General features: G+C 39.5%; 1 protein-coding gene across 1 annotated transcript; it reads left to right on the plus strand.

The window, feature by feature from the left end:
* Positions 1 to 725: 725 nt before the first annotated feature.
* LOC306756989 (retinoic acid receptor gamma-like) lies at positions 726 to 27880 on the plus strand. The gene is given in 9 exon segments (XM_079241950.1): positions 726 to 1029; positions 20401 to 20549; positions 22173 to 22175; positions 22177 to 22315; positions 22431 to 22594; positions 22758 to 22934; positions 23107 to 23311; positions 23530 to 23688; positions 25338 to 27880. Coding segments are annotated over 9 exon segments (1488 nt in total). The 5' UTR covers positions 726 to 860; the 3' UTR covers positions 25661 to 27880.
* Positions 27881 to 27997: the final 117 nt, after the last annotated feature.

The raw sequence follows: 27997 nt of genomic DNA on the forward strand, positions 1-27997 counted from the left end.
TAGCTCCGCCCACTCGTGAAATCACTGAAGGGGACAGGAGTCATCGAGAAAGATGAAGGATGTGCTGAACATTTATCTTCCTTGACAATGTGACTCTTGAAAGACAAGAAAAAAAAAGTGGTTCATCAAAAGCTGTCAGCAGCCTGAGGAAAGTGGGTTTGTGTTATCGCCGTGGTGACAACGGTACTGCGTGCATCTGTTCTCATAAAGGGTTAAAAGTGCCCATGTTGTGGATGGCTGTTTGTGGGAAGGCTGGCTAAATTCAGGCTGGCAGAGAGAACAGAGAGACTCTTTATTATACACTTCTGCTGACTGAAATCATATGGGATTGCCTGAAATCATTATAGTACTTGGAATGCAGACAAAGCAGGAGAGTAGTGATGTACCCCCTCACTGATTCTGCTTTGTTAATTGTTTCGCCAGCACTTCTTTTTAAAAATGTTTTTTAACTTATTTGTTTTTCTTTTCATGTTTAGAGTTTGGTTTTTGCATACTTTATGTCCTATGAGCAGAAAGTTGCAGATTTCAGAATTATTTATGTTCAGCAAATGAATAAACTTGAGAAAAGTTGGACGGTCTCAGTTTATTTCCAGGGTTTAACCCTTTTTTTTTCTCTTCCTTCTTTTTCCAGAGTCTGAACTTGGATAGGACGTAATTTTTTGGACCTCCCTCCAGGTCTCTGTACGGCATCTTCATCGCTCTTAACCCTGTGTCCTCCTCGGAGAGCAGCCAGCAGCTGAGTGTTGCTGGATGGCAGTACCCTACTTCACACCCGCTGTAGTCCCCTGACAAGAAAGGAGCAGAAAACTGCACAAAAACTCAGAGAGCACTCACCGAAATAACCTGCAGCCCTTTTCAAAATGGCAACAAACAGAGAGCATCAAGTGCGCCACATGCCGGGCTTCCCGCGCGCTATGTACCCCTTCACCTTCAACTCCATGAGGAGCCACTCCCCCTTTGACCTGCTGGCCAGTAGCCACCTTTTTGGCCGGTTCGGAGCTGACCTTCCTAAAGAGATGGCTGCACTGTGTGAGTAATCAGTCTTTTACAAGATATCTGTAAAAGTGTGTTTGAAAACTTTTTTTCAATTACGTACATTTCACAGATCAATAGATGTTTAATCTTCAAAAACACCTTAACAACAGGTAACTTTTAGTTCACCTCTTACAGTCTCAAAACTGTTAAATCACACTGAGCTAGATCAGTGTCGATGGTGAGAGTTTCACCAGGAGTGGGGTGCAGTTAGGAGGCAAGAAATCCTGATCATACAGCCCTGCACATGACAACAGAGTGTGTCGAATGTCTGTCCCCTGACCAGCGCTGGGTGGTGTAACACAGCGAAGGGTCCTCAGGGCCAATATGAGGTTATAATCAGGCTGTAAATCATGAGACGAGAAGAGAAGAAAAGAAAAGGCTTTAATCTTTACATTTGAGTCTTTTAAAAAGGATGAATGTTTTAGAAGTTGATAGTGTCTCATTTTATCCTGCAGAAGCAATGAGAGAGTCAACTTTTTATCACAGGGGGCGCTATTGCACTTCACATTCACACAAACTGAAGGACCACAGTGAGATTTGCCTTAAGAGTTTGTGCTGTACCAAACTAAAAGCTTGGAATTGCATCACATTAACCTGGTTTGATTGTTTTCACTCACTTTTCTCTAAACTGATGTCATTTTTCATACTTCTATCTTATTTTTTGGCCTCCCAGGGCTTCAGATAGATCTGTTTCCCTGCCATGAAGGTGTTGCAGAGATATTAAACTAAACAGGCTTTTCATACATGCATAAACTTGATATTTGTTAAAAGAGAGAGAAAGAGACTGTAGTTCTTTATGCTAAAAAAAAAAAAGTATAAAATGTACATTTTTTCTTTTTTTTTACAAATTTTTCTTAATTGCAGATTCGCTGAAAAAAATACAAAGATTAAAATATCAAATTTTTTAGGACTTGCAACATTTGCTTGTCATACGTTCTTTGTCAGAAATGAAACCCTCAGGTCTAAGTCAGGAACTATTTTACAAGCTCGACAGATCCTTCCTTTGGATGTTTTTTCCTTTTTCTTTTTGGCTGAAACATTAAAACTCAGCTTAGTTGGATAGGGAACACTGGTTCATGGCCATTTCCAAGTCTCTTTAGAGATGCTCTCCTGGCTTCCGGCCTACAATCTGACTGACTGCCACTGTAAGGCCTTCACTGACTTTTCCTATGTGTTCCTTGGAATGATGCTGTAGCTCGCTGTCTTGTTGAAATGCAAGCTTTCACTCCAGTCTGACATGCTGAGCCCCCTGGAAAAGATTTTCGCTCAGAATCTGTCTATACTTTTCAGTATCCATCTTATTCTGTGTCCTGACTCATCCTCCAGCTCCAGTCACAGAGAAATATCACCACAGACTGATGTTACCGCCACACGGCTGCGGAGATGTTATTAACAAGGTGACATTCAGTGCCTTATTTCTTCCACAGAGTGACCTAACACTTTGATATACTTGTTATTAAAACATGATCTGAGGTTCATTCAGGAGCCTTTACAGTGAATTCTCTACAGCCTTTCATGTACCTTTTAATGAGGAACAACTTACGCTCACTCCAGGCACAGATTGATTGGTGGAGTGATTGATTTTCCTTGTGGAAGATTCTTCCATCTCCACCTAAGTCATTTGCATTGCGTGCATAGTCGCCATTACTACCTGCGCCACCAACACACCTTCGTTCTTTAACACTCAGCTTAGTCACAAAGCCAGATAATCAAAGACTAGTGTTGTCAAACCTTTTCCATTTAAAATGACTGAAGCTCCTGGATACAAGATTCCTGGACACGATCTTGTATTGCGAGTAAATCAGTAATTTCCTTGACCACACAATTTAGTTTTCTGATGATTTAACAACTTTGTTTCCTCATTAGGTGTGTTCGGTCGAAATAACTGAATTAGATGCATGTGACTTCGAGTTGAGTTGTGTAAAAAACATCTAAAGAACCACAAATAGAAAGAAGTGGGATGCACCAGAAGTAAGTCTGAATACTTGTGTTAAATAATCTGTAATTCAGTCTTTTGTTTTCCCAAATGAACTCATCCCTCCATCCACATTTAGTCTTAAACACACAAAATAAGAAAAACTTCATCCTGGGCTCATGCTTTGAATGACACGGGTTAATAAAGTCCTCCAGTGTTTCTGTGTGTGTGCTGAACTCATGTGTACTTTGACTTTTCAGTCAGATGTTACACTGAGACACACTTACAGAGCCTCATGCTGCCTGAAAAGTTGTCACACTTAGAAATACCTGCCGTCAATCAGTGTGCACCTATGATGTGTTCACTGAGCTGCAGTTATCTGCTGATCTACAGTTGTTTTCTGGAGTCTCTCTACAATAAGGGGTTCCTCAGGCTAGTAGGTCCCACAGTGTGATTACATCTTTTAGATGTCACTTCTAGGACTTAAACAGATTCTCAGACTGAGATAGTAAAGATATGAGAGACACCATTAAGGCTTTCAGATAATAAGTGTTGCATGCAACTAAGACAGTCAGGTATGTAGAGTTCTTCTGAGAACAGAAAAACAAGAAGTTGGTCTTAAAATAGGGAAGGAATTATTAGTTTATTGCATGCGTTGATGCCATTGTGGTTCAGTAGAATCATAATATCCTTCTGCAGAGTTTAAGTAAATGTACAGAAACTTTGGGTGTTGCTAACAACACGTCTGCTCATAATACCAGAAAAAGAGACAAATGCTCACAAATTGTTTAACAATTTTTATAGTTTTTTTAAATGCTTGCAAATTTAACATTAAATTAAATTAAATTAAATTAATTTAAGAAACAAATTTCCAGTCAGTTGCAGTGTCAAACTGCAGTGAGTAAACCCTCCATGGTCCTTCATTCTTCCACCAATCCATCCTTCTGGGCTTTCCTTTGACAGTTCTCAGGCAGTCCATGTGCAGACCCTCCACAATGAAGGATGATGATGCCTGATGAGTTGGGAAAATAAAGTATTCCAACTTTATTCCATCCCAGTGCCTTGGCCTTTCAAAGTATTTGTACATATTTTCATCGTTTTCAATTAGAATCGATGTGTGAACATATTTAATATTTCTATATCTGTATAAAAACATTTTTTCACTGTAAATATAGCCCAGCAATCTATCCCAGGAAAAACATTGCTTCTATAGGCTCCAGCTCCCTCGCTACCCTTGATCGGACTAAGCGGTAGAGATAATGAATGAATGAATAAAATCAGATTTTTAAAACATTGTGAGCAACCATCTCATTTAGTCTTGTAAACAAATGTTATGGGATTAATTCTAGACTGTTACATAGAGGGGAAATAAGTTAACTCAACTGTTGATTTGTTATTAATATTTTTCCCCCTAATATACACAAAACATTTCAAATCTGGTTGTTAACGATGAAATAACAGCTTGAATAAAGGGGAATAACCCGTCTGACATCCATGTGATTGCTTTTGGTCATAACAAGGAAAACTTTGTGTGAGAATTAATAAAATATTATGTGATACTAAATGTTTTTAAAGAAAAATATGGCTGTTATTGGATGCACGCGGGCAGTTTGAAAAGCTTCATAAAACATTTGAGTTCAGCAAAACTTGGAAAGAATAATCTAATAATTTTGTATTTGCTAAGATAGTTTTGCAACAGAATTCCCCAGTTTTAAAGACTTTCAGAGCACAGAAAGGTATTGTTTCACTGCTTTCCAACAGACAGATAGGTCAGGCCTGATCCACTTTTGACTATACTATTTGGTATGGCAGCTGTGTGTTTAATCACACCTGTGACCACACACAACGTTGACATCAGTTTGTACTGACCACACCCTGAGTAAACACTTTTGCATCACTGCAGTGAGACAAGAAACACTGGATGCCAATACACCATTTGCTTTGGTGTATTTTAGTACACAAAGCCAGAGAGAAGCCCATTTAAATACGATAGGAATCTTTTCACAGCTTCACTGTTTTGTTCATTGTGAAGTGGAAACGTTGACATGAAAATCACTGCATTATCTGTGCAAACATCTCCTAGGTGGTGATAGTTTGTTTTGACTCAATCCAGAGGGCTTTTGGGATTGCCAGTTGGAACAATGCAGCATTGTAGGCAAAAATGAATTACTTGTCTCATTATTTCAAAGTATGAGTTAAGATTTGCAAATTAATTCAAACCAGGTCCACATAGGTTTGAGTGCAAGTCTGGGCTTACTCGCCTAATGAGGTGTAATCCAAAACATCCCTGGACTTGAAATTAGCGGATATCCACATCAAAAGCACCCCGCTGTCCATTCAGCCCTACAGTAAGTTCTCTCTCCTTAGTGGGAATTAGGTAAAAACACACATGTAAGTCTTTCTGGGCCGAGGTTTTTCTGCCAAGAGCTTAATGGAACTGATGCAAAAACACGATACAATCTCTTGATTTTCACCAGGATGGGAATATAACTCTCCTTTTTTTCTTTTTGAGCAATCGTTTTCCCTTTTTTTTTCCCCCCGCAGGACATTTAATCAATGTTTGTTTCTCATCTAAATCATTCAGAGCCTGAAATAAGGAGGCATCATCACTGTTGGGATAACACGGGGCAAAGAAATGTATTTTTAAGCAATGAGCACAACGTTCTTTTGTAATTTCTATGCTAGTAACATCTTGTTCTTTGTCATGTTTTGAGTGTGTGTGATAGTAACTTGAACCTAAAGGCACACACTGAGGCTTGTGTGTTTTTCTTTCTGTCTGTCATCACAGGCACTCTGTTTAAGCACACACATAATTGTCTGCACACACACACACACACACGAACATATGTATTTCCACTGCCACTCTTTAAGCTGCACATTCCAACACCATTGAATATAACAAACAGCAGATTTTTTCTCGTTGTTTCACATTTGTGAGTGAATTGGTTTGCTTACTGACGGCCGCGGCGTGAAAGATGACTGCGGCCGAGCTGGAGGAGCTCCCTGTGAAGAAGCAGACAGAGAAAGAGAAGCCATTGTTCGGTCCTGTGTGTTTGTGTCAGACATTACGACAGGATGAATAGCTGAAGAACTTGATCGTGAATAGTTGTAATTCAACTCGCTCCCCTTGCAAGTTGAGAGAAGGAAGAAGGGACAAGGTCGGGCTGGAGAGTCCCGGGTTCTAAGTTTCAAAGAGCAGCAATTTGCTCTGCTAAAAGAGCTAGAGCAAGCGCGTTTAGCTGAAAGTGAAGGAAAGCGATACAACTATTTTTCTTCTTTGCATTCCCCCTTGCAATTGTGTGCTTCTCTCCTCAAAGCAGCTACAGGGGGCAGGGTGCTGTTGAGGCAGGGAGGCTAATTGTCTCAAGGTGTGGAGAGAGCTCAGCAGGCTGATATTTTGGGTATTTCTGCTCCCTCCAGTGTGTCATTGCTGTGTGTATGTGTGTTTGTGCTCATGTGTACTGGCTGGCCATGGCCAAAAAGCTGAAAAGAAACAAAAGAAAACAGTTCCCCTCACTGACTGAGAAGATTCTGGCATATTTAGAAATCTTAATAACAAGCAAACAAAAGCCACCGCAGCAGAAGTGATGTCTCCGATTTTCATCCAAATAATGAAAAATATTCATGACAGATTCATGGTGTTGGCAGAAACGTAAACAAAAGGGGGGGAAAACAAAGGAAACAGAAAGTAGTAACATATGAAAGAAGTATGGAGGGTATGAAGCCACAGGCAGGACAAGTTGGGAAGTCGGTGTGTGTCTGTCTGTGCGGAGGGGGGGGGGGGGGGGGGGGGGGGGGGGGCGTTAGGGCCCCAGTGGGGGTTTCTTCAAGAGTTCATCTCTCTTGAACGAGGGAAGGAAAGGGAGGAGAAGAGGAGGGAGGGCGAGTTTGTCTCGTATACAAACTATCCAGACTTGGGGCCAGTGCGGTTCGCCTGCAGCAGAGTTGCACTTCAGTGTGACTGGAGTGTCCAATAAGCTCCAGGAGGAAGGATAACTGAATTCATTTGAAACAAATTGAAAAAATTTAATTAAAGGGAAACACATGCCTGGAGAGATGGGAAAGAGAAGGCTGAATAGATAAATGAAACTTTGTGCAAAAGGAATGGACATTTTGCTGAGGGAGAAAGAATGATGTGCAAATTAAAATCAAATGGAAAAATGTGAGCTATTCATCAAACTGTCCCAATAGGAGAGGCTTCGTGAGGAACCAACAAGGAAACAGATTGGATTTTTCAGAAACTTTTCCTATGACTTTGCAGTAAGTTTCAGTCAGGCATTGTCTTCATGTCCCCTGTTTCTTTTACTTTCTCTGTTTTCCTTACATCCACAAATGACACCAGATATAAATAAAATAGAAACTTTTCTTTTTAATTTGTTTGTGCTTGCCAGTAACTTAACCTTTACTAAAACTAAATTTTTAGTCTCATCTTCGCTCCAAACATTTTCGTAGCTGTCTTGCTGTTAGTTTCATCTCCTGTTTTTATAGAAAGCTTACCTAAGACGCATTAACAGCAACATTCAGGTGATGTGAGTCTCCTCTGTTCACACGGTCGGATCATTTCCAGACTCTGAATCCGGCTGGTCGAGTCTGGCAATGTTGACATCTTTGGTCTCTCAGATGAATGGAAAATGGTTTTTAATGTCTTATGCACATGGAAGATTTGCTACTGCAAACTATATTGAATAACACCCAATAAAATGTATTAGCTGTTGCAGATCTTTTTTCTTCTAATTTACAAACAAAAACAAAATTGTTTCATGCTTTTGTGCATCCATCTGTTCCACCTGCACATTTGACAAGACATTAAACTCCTGCATATTTGTAATTTATGTCATATATTTATGTATTTATTTACTGTAGTTTTTTGTTTTTTTTTATTTCCTTCATATTCTTTTACACTTTTAAGATTCTTTCTTATTTAATTTATTATACTTTTTATTTGTATATTTTCTTAGCTTGCTTCCTCAGACCCCTGATTTGGCAACAAAGTACATCTGGTTTTTTTTATCTGTCTAGAAATGATCAGCTATGTTTACATGGGAGTTTTAATTCCTCTTTTATTATGAGTAAAAGTTAATTTAGCTGTAAACTGGTGAAAAATGGCCATGTAAACACCTAGTTCTCAATGAAAAAGTCAATTAGGAATTAAACTTAATTCAGAAGTAAGTGGCTGTTTTTTTCTAATTTTTATTCTGAAATGATTAATTCCTCCGTCATGTAAACATTGATATTGCTCTACGTTTATTCTGACCATTCTGTTCATGCTCCTGACCTTGTCCCGTTTTTATGACGCACATATTCCGCGTATTGTTTTGCCTCCCGTGTTTAGTAGTCTATCTTCCTTCTCCTTCTCAGCTGCTGAAAAGAAGTGAAGCAGGATGCTCATGTCGAGCTGTACTTTAAAATGATAATAAAAATAACGTTGAAACTGGTACTTACTGTGTAGTTTTCCATGTTTCCATGTTCTGTCCAATCAGAACCCTTCCCAACCTGCTGATCTGAAGCGGAATTAAGTCAGGACGTGTTTTCATGTAAACCTTCATTCAGAATTATTATTTCCATGTAAACTTGTAGGAGAATATTGTTCATTTGGAATTATTTAATTCTGAACTGAAAAAAGAAAAAAAATCATATAACCGTACCCATTATTGTATAATAATAACTTTGATCATCATATTTCTTTTTCTCTTTTTTTTTAAAAATTCAAGTATTATGATTGTTTTACAAACCTTTTAGAATAATATGTACTGTTAAATAAATGGATCCAATTTGATTCTGCTGGAGATTTTGCAGGACCTGAGTATGTGTGTTTCTGCAGAGTATGTGTGTTTTCACCAGAAAACACCCGATTCCAATAAATGCTGACAACATAGAAAATAAATCCCACTCTTGAAGTTCCTGATGCTCCATAACATTCAGGCTTTAAGACAAGATGGGTGCTGGGATTTTGGTTTTGGCTCAAGGCCTGTCTAATGTTTGCTGTTTGTGAGTTTTACATAATTCCCTGTAGAAAAAACAAAAAGGAAGTCAGTAATTGTTTGCTTTAATATAAAATATGAAAAGGTGAGTTTGAAAACTTGGAGACAAAAATGGACAAAGTGTGTCTGTTGTGTATGCCTAATTTAAAAAAAAATAAAGACACACCTCCTCAGCTATATCTCCCTCCCCTTTCTTCTCCCTCAACCCCACCCCCTTTTTCAGTGCTGAGAGAGCGGGCAGATAGTTGGCTGTGAGTGTGGTGGAGTGTGAGAGGCCCACAGAGCCAGCAAGAGGGGCGCTGAGATCAGTTACAGGCAAAGCAGGCAGTGCAGGAAAGCAAGTGATCTGGTAACAGAAAGAGATACATCTGGAAATAAGAGAAGAGATAAGGACAGGAGAAGAAGCCAGAAAGTAAAGAGTTTGTCTACGCAGAGGACTTAGTTTGTGAGAAGAGCGACAGGGGACCCGGGGGCAGTGGCAGGGTAAGGGTAAAGGACAGACAGATAAAGAACACCTGGACCAAGCTGGGTATTAAGTGTCCCATAGGAAGCAGATTTCTGAAGTTTTCTCTGTTTGCTGCCGAACAAAAGTAGAAGCCAGTAGTTGTACTGCTGAGGTTTGAGTGGAACATGTTCGACTGTATGGAGGCTCTGGGGCTGGCCCCTCGGCCCCTTTTCGATGTGTCCATGCAAGGCTCCTGCATGCTCGGCAAGGCGACCCCTTACTACTCTGGACTGGACCCTTTTGCTTGGGCCGGGACGAGCAATATTCAGTGTGAGTACTCCATCCTGTCCATCAGTCTGTAAAACAGCAGCTCTGTGTGTGTGTGTGTGTGTGTGTGTGTGTGTGAGTGTGTGTTGTTATCAGAGTCCTGGTTTTGTTATCACAGAGTTTTCTCCACAGGAAGAGTCAGATTCCTTTCGATTATATGTACCCATTCTCACCCCGCAGTTTGTTTGTTTATGTGCTTAGTGCGCTTCATGAGTGTGAGTGAATGAGCTAGGGAGTGTATTTATACGTCGTGGCGTTTGTTTTCTTTATGAATGACTTCACATGATTGACAGCTCTTTTAAACAATGCAGGGACTTAACCCGGTGATGTGTCCAGAAAACAGCAACTGCCAGCGTCCAAACAGAAACACTGACAGACTGAAGGCAAATGGGCCTTGAAATCACATGCTGGCTGACGCACTCGCACACAGAGCCACAGCTAGTCAGACACACACTGTTTACAAATGATAAATGGAGATGTGAATTGAGTAAATCATGAGCAGTCTCCTTTTTTTTTTTTTTTTTTTTTTTTTAAACAATGCAAGTGGAAAAAAGTTGTATAACGGTCAGTTTCATTTTAGCTCATTGCCAACGAAAAATGACTGAATGAGAAGCCAGTTGTTCAAAGATAAAGTAAAGATCACATGATAAACAAACACTCCCTGTTACCTAGCTATACAAGCCTGACATTCTTCTGATAGCTGCCGAGCAGGAACAGCGCAGATTGCATCAGGTATTAAGATACAGTGTTGTAACACATCTAATCAGCACACTGAAACTCTCACACAGACAAACACTCCCGAGATAAATGGAAAACATTCTCTCAGTCTGGTAAAATAATGAGCAGACCTTTTGTTATTGTCATGCAGTCCATTTTCACACTCTTTCATTACACTCGGCTATATGACTAGGAAAGTCAAACACTGACGCTCTGTCTTTTGTAACACACTTACGTGCTCACATGTGCCACCGGGCCAAGATAAAATACATCCCCTTCACTTCTTTCCAATAATTTGGGATGTTCCCACTGAGTACCTTAAGTCTATTTATCTTCAGTAATTATTTAGACACCAGCACATTAAACACTGTCAAGCCACGAGGCTCACTAATGATGATGGACGAGCAGTCGGGATGACAAACACCACAGCAGGGCCTGTTTCAACTCGCTGTGGAGCTTCGCCAGATGCCAGCCTGAAAGACAAATGTCCACAAATGCTCATTAATCATGTTGGGGTTTGTTTTCTAATATTATTTTATATGTGTTTTAACATTTCATATATATATATATATATATATATATATATATATATATATATATATATATATATATATATATATATATATACATTTTATATACATATATATATATATATATATATATATATATATATATATATATATATATATGTATATGTATATATATATATATATATATATATATATATATATATATATATATATATATATATATATATATATATATAAATGTAATAAGACAAAACTAAACAAACCCCAACATATACTATTGAAATAAGAGAAGAAAATGCAAATTTAGCGTGTAGGCTATATTTTGTGAGGTTTGCCTTAACAAAAAAAATGATTACAATTTTTATTTTTTAAAGTTGCCAAAACTTCATGATTCCTAATAATGTTATTCTTCCAAATATATTTAGCATATTTAAATTCATAGGGAGAAAATGTTTCTTCTGCCGAGTTATTTGTCCAACGACCTGCCTTATAGTCTCTTTAGAGGTCTAATTAGAAAGTGAAACTGTGATTAATTGCTGTTAACATGATTTCTTTGGAAACTGTACTTTGTAACTTGAACTGTCCTTGTGTGTGTTTGACTTTGACATGCACCGTCTCTCCAATGCGTGTTGGGATAGGATGGGGGGGGGGGGGGGGGGGGGGGGGGGGTCATCTCTTCCTGCATTTTTTTTTTAATTTTTTTTTTTATGAGGCAGTTCAGCACCTCTGTGCCTTCCTTTGTTTCAGTGTCAGGAGGTATTAAAGGCTGCAGGGACATGCCAAAGTCTGTCCGCTCTCCCTCTTTCTTCTTACACCATGTGTGTGTTCCTCTCAGCCAAAAAAAAAAAAGTTTTTATTCTGTGCTAACACTTGGATCAGCTTACATGCCTTGTGTTGTGTAACCAACAGCTTTAAATGATTCAATTACAATTCTAAAGGGTCAATTAAGAGCTTTAGTAGGGGCAGGGGCAGTTTAAAGAGAGGAAGGCTGAGAGAAGAATGGCAGGATGAAGCTGGAATTTAGCCGGAATTTGGGATTCAAGATGTTTTAGGCCTTGGGGGGAACCTCTCCTATCCTCTTCATTCAGTTGTAATCTCCTTTTTTTTCCCTTTGGCACTCTCTTTAAAGTTGCCTCTTCAAAGCTGGTGAAACAATAGATTGTCATATCATCACATAGGAGGAGCCCAACTGTGATATTATGGACAGTCAATGATAGGAAATGTGTGCCATGTTTACCAGATTAAAAGCTTTTAGTGGATCTTTTATTTCTTGGAGCAGAAGAGCTTACATTATTATGTTTGGCCAAGCTTCTAGAAGTGTCTCATTTTGTCTTTAATACAATTTTGTTGGGTGTTTTACTGGGTTATAAAGTGCAGAACACTATTCTTGTTTTCTTAATGCCTCTCCCCTGTCACTTTATTAGTTGTAGTAAGGATAAGCAGGTCTCTGAATGTGGAAAATCAAGTTCAGAGTCTCTGTGTTTGTGTGTGTGTATGTGTGTGTTTGTTAGTTGGAGACCAGCTATGGTAAAACAGAGGTACCTGTAGCTGGGATTCAACAGCTTGATCCATCTTTGTGTCTGTTATTCTGCTTTAATAGTCAGTAAACAGAATTTTACCATTGTGTGTTGCTTAACAGTGCAAACATGAACAAGTCAAGATAGATTTTCAGGTTTGTTTTTGAAACTCACCCTGACGGTAGCGTCTGCATTACAACCGACTGATATTTTAACTTCTATTAATGAAATTAGAAACATTTTCATTATTTATTTGCTTTATGAAGTATTTTCATGCAGATCCATGCACCCTTCCCACTTGACCAAATCAGTTTGTCAGAGAAAATATTTCATGACAGATGATTTACTTACCGTGAATTGTGCAGGTGGTTCAGTCAAATTAGTTCGCAGTTCGGTTTGCATCAAAACTTACTGCTGTTTCCTCTCACTTTGACACCCGCATACTAATCTGTTTACAATGCACACATGGAAAGAAGATTAACGGCAGTTAAACAGAAGATCTGATGTTGACAAATTTTCAAATCTAAAGCTATTTAGAAGAAGAGGTAAGCATGTTTTTTGCCATTGCATTCTTATGCTGCTGATTAGTAATTGTTCTGGGGTGAAACTGGATGAAACTTGCGAGTTTGAACAAGTCATGTCCTAGCTTGTCTCCCTTTGTGGCGTCTCAGTCTCTGGTCCTGTCTTCACCACATTAACCTTCTTAGTTTGTTTTGGGTAGCACGGTGGTGTGATGTTGAGTATGGATATTCTCCTTTTGCCTGTACTCAGGCTTCCTCCCACGCTCCACATTCATGCAGCGAAGCTCTGTGGGTATGAGAATTAGCATGCATATGTGTGTGTGTGTGTGTGTGTGTGTGTGTGTGTGTGTTGGCCCTGTGATTGACTGGTGATCCATCCAATAACCTTCAACTCCATGATTAAGCAGGTATACAATATGAAGTTGCTTTTTCATGAGTCTTTCATTGCCAGTGACACAAACTACTAGCAAAACTCAAAAAAGTTTCTAATAGAACAGCATGTTAATCAAACATTTGCTCCATTTGCCTCCATTTTCTGCCTACAAGATGCCTTGAACTGCTGTTTAAAATCTCACCATGTGTAACTCTGAATTGCCATTAATAGACTGTGCATGTGTTTTTTTTAGAAATAAAGGTCACAAAGGTTTGCAGGACAGGATGTAAATAAAAATCCCTTTTGAGGCGGCTATATGAACTGTAACATCAGAAAGGAAATAAAAATTATATAACGCTAGATTTATTGGGTGTTGTTAAAAAAAGGGGGGAGAAAAAAGGAAAAAGAGCAAAAGGGACAGAAGGGACAAACCTAAATTTAACAACCTGTCCCATAAAATTCAGCCTCCCCCACATTCTGCAAAGACAAACTCTCCGACCATGACATCAAATTGCATGAGCATCATCTTCCAGGTTCTTAAACTTTGTCCCAGTATTGATCTAACATGTGAATTTTAAAATGATCCACATTTCTGTCCCGCACAAGACTTGCCTTGTAGGTGTGTGGGGATTTTCTTTTCCAGGCTTTCTGTTTTGATTAGTAAGCCTTTGCAAATGTGTGTGTGTGTGTGTGTCTTTGTGCACTCTTGCTTGTGTGTTTTTTTTGTGTCCCTGTCTCCTTTTTTTTTAAGAGTTTGGTGCTGTCTTTTATGGAGCCATCTCCTGGACAGTAGCCTGGTTTTTCACAGCCTTTCCTTTAAAAGGCGCTGCCAATGACAGGAAGGACTCCTCCTCCTACCAGGGCAGGAAGGCAGGAGAGGACAGAGGGGGGAAGAGGGCTATTAGTGAGGGTCGAACTCGGGGGAGGGAAGAAGGGGAAGGGGGTGGCCACTGGTATTGAACTTAGAACAGCTGATGAAAGGGATTGTCTCTCAGATCTGTCCCATCTCTTCCCTGCTGCTCTGGTAATTACTTGCTCAGCATATTTGAGGTTGAACCTCCCCACACCCACGTTTATCTGCACGCATGCAGCAAATCTATGACACATCCATTTTTAGATAAAGTTATTGCTCATATTACAGTATCGGAATCTGTTAAAGGGGTGCTATTATGGTATTTGGAGTTTTCTGAGCTTTCTACAGTGTTACAGTGTTGAATCCTCATCTGACATGTGAACGGCTCTGTTTTTTATCACCTAAACGCATGTTTGAGTTTGAGTTTGAGTTCCAGCACACTCTCCGTTCGGTTTCCATGGCGACGAAAAACGCATCATTTTAGAGAGTTTTTTCTACTTGGAAATCCTTGTGACGTCCCGGGGGGTAAGGTTCGGTGATTGGTTACCTTCTACTGGTTAACAAGGGCATGTACAAATACATCAGGCAGGTGGAAAACGTCGGATAAAGTTATTTCCAACGATGGCTGGTGAGTTTGCCAAAGAGAGACATCCTGCTGCATTCGTTGCTGTGGGTTGCTGTTTTCCACTTCGTTTTCAGGGTCTGATTCAGGTTCCAACATGTAGGGCTGGATGCTATGTGTTGACATTGTGTTTTGTTTTTTTATTGAGTTCATATTAGCCTAATCCTTCTGTTTATGAGATGTTACAATGACGGCGAAAGCAGTTGCGGTGCGCGCTCCCGATGTAGTGCAGTGGCGGGAGGCGGGGCTTAATGCGGAAGAGTCTCAATCCACTTGTTTTGCCCACAGGCTGATCTGACAGCCTACGGAGAGGGTCGGTCTGAAGTAAATAAAGCCATTTGGGGCAATAACTCGATCAATCCCAGCCCTTCTGGTCTCAGAAATAAAAATAAATCAGCCTGAAATGCACATAATAGTTCCACTTTAAAGTGCCTTAACATCTCCCTTTGAATGAGACTTAAGGCTCTTCCGGTTGTTCGGTGTGAAATTTGTTCTAGTGTTTTTTCCTGCTTGTATCTTCTCACCGTGTTTGCAAATGTTGTTGGACTCCAAGTCACACGGAAAGCCATCACACACCATCCAGCTGACCCATGGACTCATGCAGCGGCCCACACATGCACATATTCACATGTGCACGCACATTCCACAGTACGCTGCTGAACATTTTGCGGGGTGAGAAGTTAGGCGAAAGCTGAACTTGTCAACCAAATTAATCTTTTGGGAGCTGAAGGAGGACAAGATGAGAATCTGAATACCATTCTGGTTTTCTTAAGAACTGTTTTCATTGCGATTGCATTGATTCAGTCATCTTAAGCAGAATTATTTAATAGCATTTCCCAGAATGCTAAACTGACTTTAAATAAAAACTATTATGATGCTTCGCTGTAAGCTTAGCTGAATCCTCCACCTCCCTCCAGTGTGAAGCCAAAGTCTAGTTCAATTAGATGTGGGTGGGTTGAGGCAGCTGCAGGTCCTGCAGACCACATAGGTCGACCTGTTTTGACCATTTCCACTCCAAGAGGAATAACAAAATACCTCCGTGATGAGTGTATACAAACCCACATGTTCAGTCTGTGTGTGTCTCTGTGCTGAAAGTCCGACACATCCTCGCAGTTATTTTAAACTCCGTGGCATTAAGTGTGACTCGTTGTGCATTCATTCTCAAGTACTTGTTAAAACAGAATGACAGATTATCTCTGTCCTCTGAAACCTCATCTTTTTAATCTTTTTCTTGAATAAAACAAGCTTTTTAAGTCTAGAGTTTGCATACTTATCAAGGAAATGGGGTACTTAATATGAGGTAATGCCAAGTTTAGCTAAAATCAGATGTAGTAGAATATGCACTTTCAGATACAGCTAGTATTCTGTTACTATGAAGTTAAAATAAAACATTTTTTTTTACTTGCTGTACAAAAAATAATATACAAAAAATTGAACTGTATGAATAAATTCCCAAAATTTACCATTTATTTTTACCTGCAAACAGGTTATATTAAAGCTGCGGTACAAAAGCAAACTTATGCATATTTTATATGCAAAGTAAGCAAGAACAATTCAAGCCCATTAATATTCAATTAGTTTTTCATAAAACCTGCTTTAAAAGTTCAAAGTTGGAAGAACACTCAGCAAAATGCATAAATCAATGGGGAGGGTTTGGGGGGGTAAACAGCTTTAAAGTTGAAATATGTCCAATTATTTCAATGAGCTAATAATTAAAAACAGTTAAGCAGGTAAAAACAAAGTATTTTCAAATTTTATATTGGCTTCATTGTCATAACTCAAGTTAGAAAATAATGTTTAAACTTTTTAGGTTTTTTTTACTTTCTAAACGGTTCTTAAATGTTTAGTCTTGATTCAGCTCCGAGCCGATAAGGAAGGTGTCTGTTTTCTGAGGGAGTCTCTGTTGTCTAAACAGGGATGTGCTAATCCAACGACAGCCACTGAGGAAACGGCAGAGGAGGGAGAACACACACATGCTAGCACGATGGGTGGATCAAGTGAGACAACATAAGGGAATAATATTGCTCGGTGGCGCCACTGACATATGCTTCTATTGCAGCGAGGCTGTGAGGAGATGAAGTTTAGTTGTTTTGAGAAGAGATTATTGGAGTGTGAGATATGTCGCCTGACAGTTCAGATTTATAGCTGTGATTGCATGTGAAGCTCTGCATGGGGAGTTGTATCAAACCCGCTGATTGTGCTGATTCAAACAAGTCATGTTGGCTGTTCTGGGTGCTGATTGATGTTGCGACACACTAAGGGGTGAGCTGTGGGTTAAGAAGAGAGAGGCATTTTCTTCAAGCCAAGGCTCTGAGGCTGAGCTCAGTTCAGGGTGATGACAGCTGTTGACAGTTCTTGGCTCTTCGCCCTTTTTCTCCACACCAGGTAAAGTCTTCCCCTCCTCCTTCTCCTCCCCCTCCTCTTTTCTCTGGCTGCCTTCAGCCAATTGTCTCCCACCTTAACTCCGTCCGTCGTGCTTCCCTGAGTCACGTCCCTCCTCACCCGCTCTCACCACCCTCAGACAGTGTCAGTCACTACCTCTCTGCTGGCGCCAGATGCAGCTTCTCCATTTCAATAGGAGCTATTTTTCCTCTTGTTCTCTCAGGGCCACTTTTACATTGTCAGTGTTACTATATAAACAGAAAACAGTGATCAGGTTACAGTGCCACTCATTCAGCTCCTGGGCTCTCATGTCTCAAAACCGAATGGATAATGCTAGTCACGACTCACTGAACACCTCTTTACTGGCAAAGTTATGTGTGAAATATAGTCTCCCTGGGCGGCTTCCTCTCACCGGTTGTTGAAAAATAAATGTGATTTTTAATCAACTAATACAAAGAAAATCAGCTTTAACCATCTATTTTTTGTGTGTGTTGGTTTTTTGTTTTTTTTTAAATGATCTAATAACACAAGAATATTTTATTTAGTTTCATTTGAGAAAAACAGAAATGTGGTAGATCCACCCACGCTTGTAGGTTGGTGCATTCTTCAGCGCTGAATCATAGTACAGATAATGCCAAATCAATTCTGTGCTTTCTTGTTGTTATGTGCAAGTAAAACTGTGCTATTTCTATTTTTCTTATTGTTGGAGAACAATGTCTTTTCACTTGAATTTTTGCTCAATTTATCATAAAAAAAAAAAAAGCCATGAACTGAGAATTGTGTTTTTTTTTCCCTGTTAGGAAGAAATGCATAAAAGATTTTAATAAATACAGCTGCAGATTAAGTAATTAGTAAATGCAAAAATAAAATCTACATAGATGTTCTTTCATATAATAATCTTGATATATTGTATTCTTACATGAAAGCTGTACAGAAAACATATCCAAATAGGCATTTATACAGAACTTTATGAGTAACTTTCTACTTTGTTCTGGCTTTCTGTAATGCATTGCAGACCAAATAAGTCACTTACACAGAGTGATTTCACATGATGCATCTCAGTGCTCCAGCCAGTCGTGCAGATGTGGGAAATAGAATAAATATGGTGTGTCCTTACAACATATCTCTTTTAGTTCATGGCTGTAAGATGGCCTGAAAGTCTGTATTTTCTGAGAACAAATTAAAAATGACAGTAATGTTGTTAAAGCTCACTGGGAGGCCTAAAACCAACAGAAATCTTTGAATTTATGCACACTTGTCATCAAGAAATGAATGGCAGCAAATGCGTGACGATCCCAGTTGTGTTTTTCATTTCCAATTCAGAAATAAATGCTTGGTGAGAAAAACAGCCACCCCAGTGACTTATGTACATGCTTGCATATAGCTGTGTCAAAACCAGTTAAGGCCACTGAAAGCATCTGAAGTCCTAAAGCTAAAAAAACTTCTTATGTTACTTTAATTATTTTACCAGATCGGATGGTTTTGAAAGAAGTAGTCGTAAAGCCAACAACTGGATTTACTGTATGAATAGTTTTGTTCTGCTAGCATCATAAACCCTAAACACAGTGAGTTTGTTTCCAGCAGGTTTAAGAGAAACAGCAAATCCTCTGGATATGCTGAATCCAGTAAAAATTAAAATGATTTCCATCAAAGCTAGTGAACATTTCAACAGACCGAACAACCAACGCTGTGGTTTTTGCAGTCTGCATTAAATGTAAACAGCATCACGTTTACACACACTTCTGAATTTCTGATCATTACGTTTCTTCTGTCAAGGTCAAAGTTAAATAGTCAGGATTGTATTTAACCTCTGAGACGTTTCTGTCCTCAGACTCACCTCCTTCTTTCCCTCTCTTTCTCTTTTCCTTTCTCCCTCTCTGGTTTTATTAGATTATTCCTTTGTGCCTCTGCCTCTCTGTTTTTGAAACCTTACTACTCTTGTTAATGACAAGCTGTGGGTTCAGGTTGGGGTTGGAGGCCACATTTGGTTCAGTCCTGTGCTGTCCATTGGAGGTGACAGGAGGGGCTGTGACTTTGGGGTTTTTGACCCCCAGATTCTTTATTTTTACTAGGAAGGGATCCAAGGATGGAGCTGTTGATGTGAATAGCTGCCCAAGGTGACTGGATCCCAATAAAGAGGCCGTCACCCTGGCCGGGGGCCTCCTTCCCATCCGACACAACTTTTATAGGGCTGCTTATGAGCCTGGGCAACTATTAAACCCCGTCCAGCCTGCACTGAGGAATTTAGGGCCAGGAAACAAGGGAGTGGGGGTGGGAATGGGCTGAGGGAGGTGAAGCCAGGGTGACCGAAGGTGAAAGTTGAAAGGCATGTTCGATGGAATCTGCTGGTTCTTCGGTAATCACTATTTTAAATGTGCATCAGGTATGTTAGTGTGATTGTCCTTCTTTGCACTTCAGTAACTGAAGTGTACAAATCCACCGTTTCAAGCAGCTGAATGAACTTTACTGTGTCCCTTTTACATTGTTTGTTTTGACCTTCTTTCACTGGAAGCTGTTGAATGACTTTGCCTGGGGCCAGTATATGGTGTTATACAGTGTGCCATTTTCTTTAGCGAGACAGTGAGAGGGAACAGAGGGAGACAGGCGAGTCTCATAAACATCCCACCTCATGTTTGTTCACATGGGGCTTGAGGGATATGGGCATGCCTGGTTGGACAGCCTTTCAAATAAAAATGTAAGCTTGTGCATGTTCCTGTGTGCACATGAGCGCGCGCACACACACACACACACACACACACACACACACACACACACAAAAATACAGATGTCAGTCAAAAACTCAACAGAGGCATCTCAGTCCCCCCCCATTCGCCAATAAATGGTGAAGCCAATCAAATCTCAGCTGCCAATCAGCATTTTATCAGCAGGGCCATCTGGCCATCAGCTAATTGTGTCTCTTTTAAGTCTTCGTCAATCAGCAGTGCTGCCCCCCCACCCCCTCCTTTTTCTCTTAAAAATGTCCGCCTTTGAGCTTGTTGCCTTCTGGCTCCGTGGGGTGGCCTGCCTGCATGGGGTTGGGGGTTGTTTGTTGACCACTCTCTCCTAATCAGTTGCCGTATTAGCTTTCATCATAGTTTCAAAGAGTTAATGTAAACAACATGCTCTGATATAATAAGAGGCCTTTCTCTCTTTTTTTTTTTTTTTTTTTTCTCCTCCTGCAGCGGTGGAGACCCAGAGCACCAGTTCAGATGAGATGGTGCCTAGTTCTCCCTCCCCTCCTCCTCCTCCTCGGGTCTACAAGCCCTGCTTTGTGTGCCAGGACAAGTCATCTGGTTATCACTACGGAGTGAGCTCCTGTGAAGGCTGCAAGGTAAATGAAGCCAAAGGTATATGAAGAGTTTACAGGACGTGTATGAATTTGCAGAGCTGAGGTCGGCTAAAAAGAAATCCAGAGTGAGAGCCTCATGAGCCTGACAGATGTGCACAGCGTCGCTCGGATGGTTGCTGTTGCCGAGCTGCCCCCCAGTGTGCCCTTGCTAGTACTGCACATAAGCGATGCAACAATTGGGTACTGTCTCAAAATTAGATCAAGCTGTTGTCACAAGTTAAATTAACTCACTGAGGAACCGATAAATTATTGTTGGAGAAACAGTTTTACATTTTTAGGAATTATCCCTCTTTTACTGTCCTACAGTAAAAAATAATTTTAAAAAAACAAAAATTGGGGGGGGCTAGACAAAAACAACACTTTTCTTCTTCTTTACAAATGATGACAAGTCTCATTAAGCTTAGAAGTCGTACAGAGACAATATGTCGGCTGTTAAGACACGCTAAATTTTAAATTCAGTTAGATGAAACTCTAAAGAAGAAGAGAAACGTTGGAAGTTTTTACCACTCTGCTGCATCATGTTTTCTTTTAATATTTGAGTGTTTTTTGGAAACTAACATATTTTACCCTCGATATAGGATTTAAGCTTCTGGTCAGTTCCAGGCCTCCTTTGTCGGATTTTTTTGTTTCGTAAAAACTGAAATCTAAGTAAGAGTAAAAAATTAAATTAAATTGAGTACACATATGCTTACTTTTTTAAAAGTAAGTATTCTTAGTTTTTATGCAAGAGAATTCCTCTTGTTTTAAGAGTATTTTTACTTGTTTTGGGAAGTCTTGACAAGCCAAATTTTCTTGTTCTGTTGGCAGATAATTTGTCTAATATTAAGCAACATTTACCTAATTTTTGTATGTTTTTTTCTTGTTTTTTAAGGCTGATCTTTTGCAGTGCAGGTCCAGGCCTCCTTTGTCGTATTTCTTTTTCATATTGCACAGAATCTTTTTTATAGGTGACAGATTTGCACTGCAGACAGGTCAGCTCAACATCAACCACAGATAAATATGACTTGACTAGACTTTTCCCTCTTATTTTCTTATTGAAATGAGCCAATCCTGTATGTTATTCTGCATTAGTGCCTTCACAATGTACAAGTTCACAGTAGAATTTTTTTTTCTACCTTTTTTCCTTCATTTACAGTTTTCTATGTATTATAAACTTTTTAATTATTCCCCCAAATTAATGAAAATAATCAAATTAGGTTTTTGATGGTCAGTTGGGTGTTTTTTTTAAGTACTCTACAACTTTTACAGACTTTTGCCTAGACTTTTTATGATGTGTTGTCATTTTTAAACGACACAACAGAAATGTTGAGTTAAATATCTTTTCAGATCATGTTTCAATAACTTTTTTGAATAATTTCTCTGTTGTATAAAAAACTGAGCAGAAAGACAGGGCATGGGAAGAAACAGCCAACTGGCTCTGTCTAAAGTTAACTAAATCCAACTTCTAGCATTTTTAAAGTTCAGCCAAGTCAGTAGTTTCCCTCTTTCCAGTCTTTATATTACACCAGCAAAATGAAGAATAAGAAACCTTTTTTAGAGATAATCACAGACGATATTATTTTTTCTTAAAACATTGGACAACATGTATTCTTTTACATTTTGTAGGGTTTTTTTCCGCCGCAGTATCCAGAAGAACATGGTGTATACCTGCCATAGAGACAAAAACTGTCAAATCAACAAGGTGACCCGAAACCGCTGCCAGTACTGCCGGCTGCAGAAGTGCTTCGAGGTTGGGATGTCCAAAGAAGGTCAATAGACTTAAAGAATACGTTTGAGTGCCTTATTTTTTAATTGATCCATCCTTACAATGAAATAGTAAATGTTAAGCTTAATATCTCATGCTGATCCCATTTTTATTGGCAGCCGTGCGAAATGACAGGAACAAGAAGAAGAAGGATGTGAAGGAGGAAGTGATGCTGCCAGAAAACTACGAGCTTAGCGGGGAACTGGAGGAGCTGGTAAACAAAGTCAGCAAAGCTCACCAAGAGACCTTCCCATCTCTGTGCCAACTAGGAAAATACACAACAGTGAGTTTTTTTCCTCAAGTATAATAATAGCCAACTCAGAGGACACACTGTCAAGCATTAGCTCACCGCTTTGCAGGATGGACACACACACACACACACACACACTGTATGGACTCTGCACGGCCACATAGAAAAAAAAAGTTTCCCTCTTTCTCTCTCCCAGAATTCAAGTGCTGACCACAGAGTACAGCTGGACTTGGGCCTGTGGGATAAGTTCAGTGAGCTCTCCACTAAGTGCATTATAAAGATTGTGGAATTTGCCAAGCGGCTACCAGGCTTTACTACGCTCACCATCGCTGACCAGATCACCCTCCTCAAATCTGCATGTCTGGACATCCTGGTACTAGCCCCATGCTTCTACCTCTTTAACCGATTACCCCCTCCACCCCCTAATGCTTCCTCATTTGTCACGCTGCTTTATTTGTTAAAACAGTATAAGATTTTCATTCTGAGAAGTTTTATTGAAATTTTTAATATTTTACAAACCGTCTCTGCCTTGTCCCCATCCATAGATGCTGAGGATATGCACCCGCTACACCCCAGAACAGGACACCATGACGTTCTCAGATGGCCTGACTCTCAACAGGACCCAGATGCACAATGCTGGCTTTGGCCCTCTCACAGATCTGGTGTTTGCCTTTGCTGGTCAGCTGTTGCCTCTAGAGATGGATGACACGGAGACGGGACTCCTCAGTGCAATATGTTTAATCTGTGGAGGTAAGTTGGGGTCATTTTTCTGCGGTCATGGACACGTTGATGGAAAGGAACCTCGAGAAGGATATGCTGAAAGTTTAGTGAGCAGTTTCGCGAAGCCTGTAAAGTGCATCATTGTTTTTGCAGTTGTTCCTATCTCATCCTGTCAGCTGTTTGTCAGATTGCGAACATTTCCTCCTTTCATTGGTACATCCTTCTTGCACCCCCCCCCCCCTCGCCAGACCGTATGGATTTGGAAGAGCCAGAGAAGGTAGACAAGCTGCAAGAGCCCCTGCTAGAGGCTCTGAAGATCTACACCCGACGCAGGCGCCCCAACAAGCCTCACATGTTTCCCCGCATGCTGATGAAAGTCACAGACCTCCGAGGGATCAGCACCAAAGGTCAGCTTGTGGTTTTTTTTTTCCTTCTGAAGTACATTTCAAAGAAAACCTCAGCAGTCATCTGCCAAACTTGAGTATGTATTCACAGAGATTATGCTTCGTTTTATGCTTTCTGGGTTTTCCCTTCCTTTCACTTGTGTTTTTGTAATTTTGGTGCATATAAAAGATTACAAGGCCCAAAGTTTACAATTACGGGATTTGTTTTCTTTCCCAGAAGACACTGCTTCTGAACTGCCCTTTTTTTTACGGTTCCTTTTTCCCACCATCACCATGCAATACAGTTACATGATGCCATGCAAGTGGCTTGTTTGGTGTTCCTCAAACATCACTGTGTTTTGTTTTTTTTTACTAATAAGATAACCAGTCAGAGCAGACAAGGCTCTGCAAGTGACAGTATCTGATACTGAATATGTCAATATGCTGGCATAAGATATCAAAGTAAGGAAAATCACAGCTGATGTTCACTTACAGTTGTACTAATATGTATTCATACCATTTCATTAAAGAAAAGGCTGAATTTACAACTGTCACTCAAATAACTGGAGACTTAAAAAGGGAACAATAACTAAAAATTTGCAAAAAATAGTAATATAATACACTTTTTTTTATTTACTTAAGTTAAAGAAAGAAAAAAAACAAACAAACAAATTGGTCCTGGACAAATTAGAGACTTTTCTGTTGAACAGTGGGACAAAATACCTGTCAACAGGTGCAGAAGTCTGACTGAGAGGAACAGAAAACACCTGACTGGAGCGGAAACATTAAAGGATTGTTCAACTAAATATTAGTTTATGAATGATGTAATATGTAATAAATTATCTTATTTGTTTGCTTTTTTAAAAAAATATTTCTATTGAACCAGAATTAGAAAATAATGTAATGATTTTCATAAAATTTTTCATTTTTTTTTATTACTTTAGTCAATTTCAGCTTATTTTACAGGCAGCTGTTTTTCCTTTCTTTAATGAAAGAGTATGATTAAATATGAGGTTTGTGCTTTTCTTCTTGTTTTCGTTCATTAGACTGACTCGGTCTAAGAGGTTGAGTTTAGGGAAAGATCATGGTCTGGAACAACACATAGCCTGACCATAAACAGATGTTAGAATGCAAACCTGGGTATCTGCTGGGCTTTGCATGCATGGAATGCAACCAAATCAACAAACATCTTTGTCTTTGTTGAAAAACAAAGATGTTATTGATTATCCCTTTTTACTCATGTGGAGGAAATCTGAAATAAAGACACAACTGAGCAGTGATGTGGCCACAAAAAAATATTTCTAAGATTTTTTGCACAAGGGTCAAACATCACTGTTCAGACAAAGACAAAGCAGTTCTTTTATCTCCTACGTTTGTTTGGAGACAACCGCACCTTGCACTTCTTGTTTGAAGCACTCTCAATACAAAAAATGTGTACTTATATGATTTAGTTACCCCAAGGTTGTTTGGGTATTCATCAAGAGACATACCATTCTTCTCACAGGTATAACGGTGATTATTGTGGCATGTAAAGACATGCAACTCTACAATGGCAACAGCGTTGCAGAGACATAGTATGTCAGGATTGTTTGCATTATGGGGGCTTTTGTAGCAGAAACAGGATGTTTCTTTTCCTCACGCTAACAAGGAATTAAATATGCATCTGCACACAGGTGCAGAAAGAGCCATCACATTGAAGATGGAGATCCCAGGCCCCATGCCTCCACTGATAAGAGAGATGCTGGAGAACCCGGACGTCTTTGAGGACAGCAGTGACTCCTGCGACAGTGCCGCAGCCGCTCCCCCTGCCATTCAAGCCATCAAACAAGAGGAAAAGCCGACATACGAGTCAGCCTTCGAGGAGGAAGAGGAGGAGGATGAGGATGACTTCTGGGATGAGGAGAGAGAACGGGGGGCGGACAGTGACGGAGAGCCATGGGGGGAGGCGGCAGCGGTGGCAACCATGCAAAAGAAAGCCGTGACGGGGAAAGTCTGAGAAAAGCAGAGCACCGAGCCTCACTGAGCAGTATCACCTCCCACATTTAGGCTCCTACACATCTTCAGTGATGTTTCTTATCAAGTGTACATTGTGACTTTAAGGAAAATGTGTTCAATTCGGTGTAGGTTATAAAGAATTGAAGAAGAAAAAGCACTACATTTCAGTGGATTCATGAGGGCGCTGTTAAGTCACCGTGCCTGTGACTGTTCTAATGATACTTCAAGCGTTTGTCCACATGAAGAGAGGAGACAAAATGGTCGGGGGAAAACAAATGCACTCCTCCGTTTTCTTTTAAGGGCTACGCTTTGTATAAAATTGATGTTAAAAGTACATTGCAACAACTGAATTCTACATGATGTCTACATATATCCTCTCAGACTTCCTTTGATTACTTTTCAGAGATATGCAACCTATTTTTTCAATGTATGTTTTTTCTAAGCATGTACACACCTCTTGTCTTTACGCTTGTCTGAGGGACTTTTGTATGCTTTTGTATGTTTTTTCATCAAGTCTTGCTCAGATTTGACAGGACATACGGTAATTCTTTTTGTTTTTATTTTAAACATATGTATTTGTGCTTTATTGGACAACAAGCGAGAAGCAACAGCAGGAAAAGACAGAGAGTCACGAGCAGGACTCAAACTTGCAGTGTGGAAAACACACGAGTTTCTGTTACATGGGACTGGGTCTGACGGTTTCAGCCTAATCTTACAGAGAATAAGAGGAAGAGATCTTGAGCTAGCCTCACTTCAGTGCCAAATTTATATAACAAACAGCAAAATAGCTCTACCTCTCATCCACAGTTCCCAAAATCCTTTAGAGTCTGCAGGGTGGATTTATTCCCGTCAGAGCCAAGCTGGGAAAAGCCAATAAAATCATCCCTCATCAGACGTTCTTCTGACACAGAGTAGGGATGATTAGCAAGCGAATGCTGCATGCATATCATCATATTCCAGACAAAGATATCCAGATAATCTACCAGTAGTTTACTTTGCAAAACTCTCAGGTGAATAGTGCTTATTAAAAAGTCCAGCCCAGCACCATTGATGCAACTGATTTTTCATAAAAAGATGAGGAACAAAAAGAAAAAGAAAAACATGGTAACATTGTAATGTATTTATAGAGATTAAATGTTTCTAACCATGTATGACAACTTAGGACAATGTTATTCAACATGCCACACACTCATCATTAGTCATCTCCTAAACCTAGTCCTTTTTAACCTCTTTATTCGTTGTCATGCAGGATACTACACATAAAAATAATTGTTATAAATTTATTATAATGTCATACGAATGTGCTTAAAACATGTTATAGATGCTATAAAAAGTGTTACTAAAGACTCTCGCACAGAAGAAAGGCCACACCAAACGGCGAGTTGGATCAAATGATCCTGAATAAAAGTTGAACTTCACATCTGTGGGGTTACAGCTGTCCGCCATTACCAACATGAAATACAAAGGCTTCGCTTTGTATCACATGTCTGCTGGACGCCAGGAACATAGTTTCCACTTGTGTCTGCCTGTGTGTGCTGTTTTAAAAAAAAAAAACCATGGAGTTTCTTTCATAAATGTTACTTCTTTTTTCTAAAGTATATCCTTTTTATGGAAAAATACAGAAATATGATCATTAAAATGAGCTTGAAAATAAAGCTTTTTCATTTAATGTGGAAAAAAAACCATTAAGTAAAATTAGGTCATAAATAGCCATGACTGTTATGCTACCAAGCAAACAGTAAATTATCACGTTAAAATGTCAGAGGTCTTTAGGACCACGTTTAGAGTCACATACGAAACTGGAGCAACATTAAGGTGATAGTTTGGTTTTTAACACTTTCTTGTGAAAGATGAAATCATCACCCTTTCTGTCATACACAACATTTTATTCATCTATTTTTTGAACCGCTTTCTTTACCTGAACTTCAGCTGGTGCAATAAATAAGCCATGGAGGAGACCAAAAAGGCCTCAACATACACATGATTTAATAAAAGACCAAAGACAAACGTAACATTGAGACTCCTTTATTGGGACTCTTAATGTTATAATCTACATTCACTTTGTAATTAATGACAGGAGACTTTGAGATAATGAAGCTGGATGCAGCTTTTCTCTGTTATATTTTGCTGTTATTCACTACAAACTTCATGTTCAGGGATTCAGACTCCTCATATGCTCTCATAATTCACTCTGACTTGTACTGCAAAAGCTCAGATGGCTCTGACACTCAAACCTACATGATGAAATAGAAAAACTGCTTAAACATTTTCCTTGTTTTCACATTTTTGACAAGTTAATACTATGTTTGTTTTTATTTTGCTGTTGTTGTGTACTATT

The sequence above is a fragment of the Telmatherina bonti genome (assembly GCF_933228915.1).
Source record: "Telmatherina bonti genome assembly, chromosome: 6".
Classification (NCBI taxonomy): domain Eukaryota; kingdom Metazoa; phylum Chordata; class Actinopteri; order Atheriniformes; family Telmatherinidae; genus Telmatherina; species Telmatherina bonti.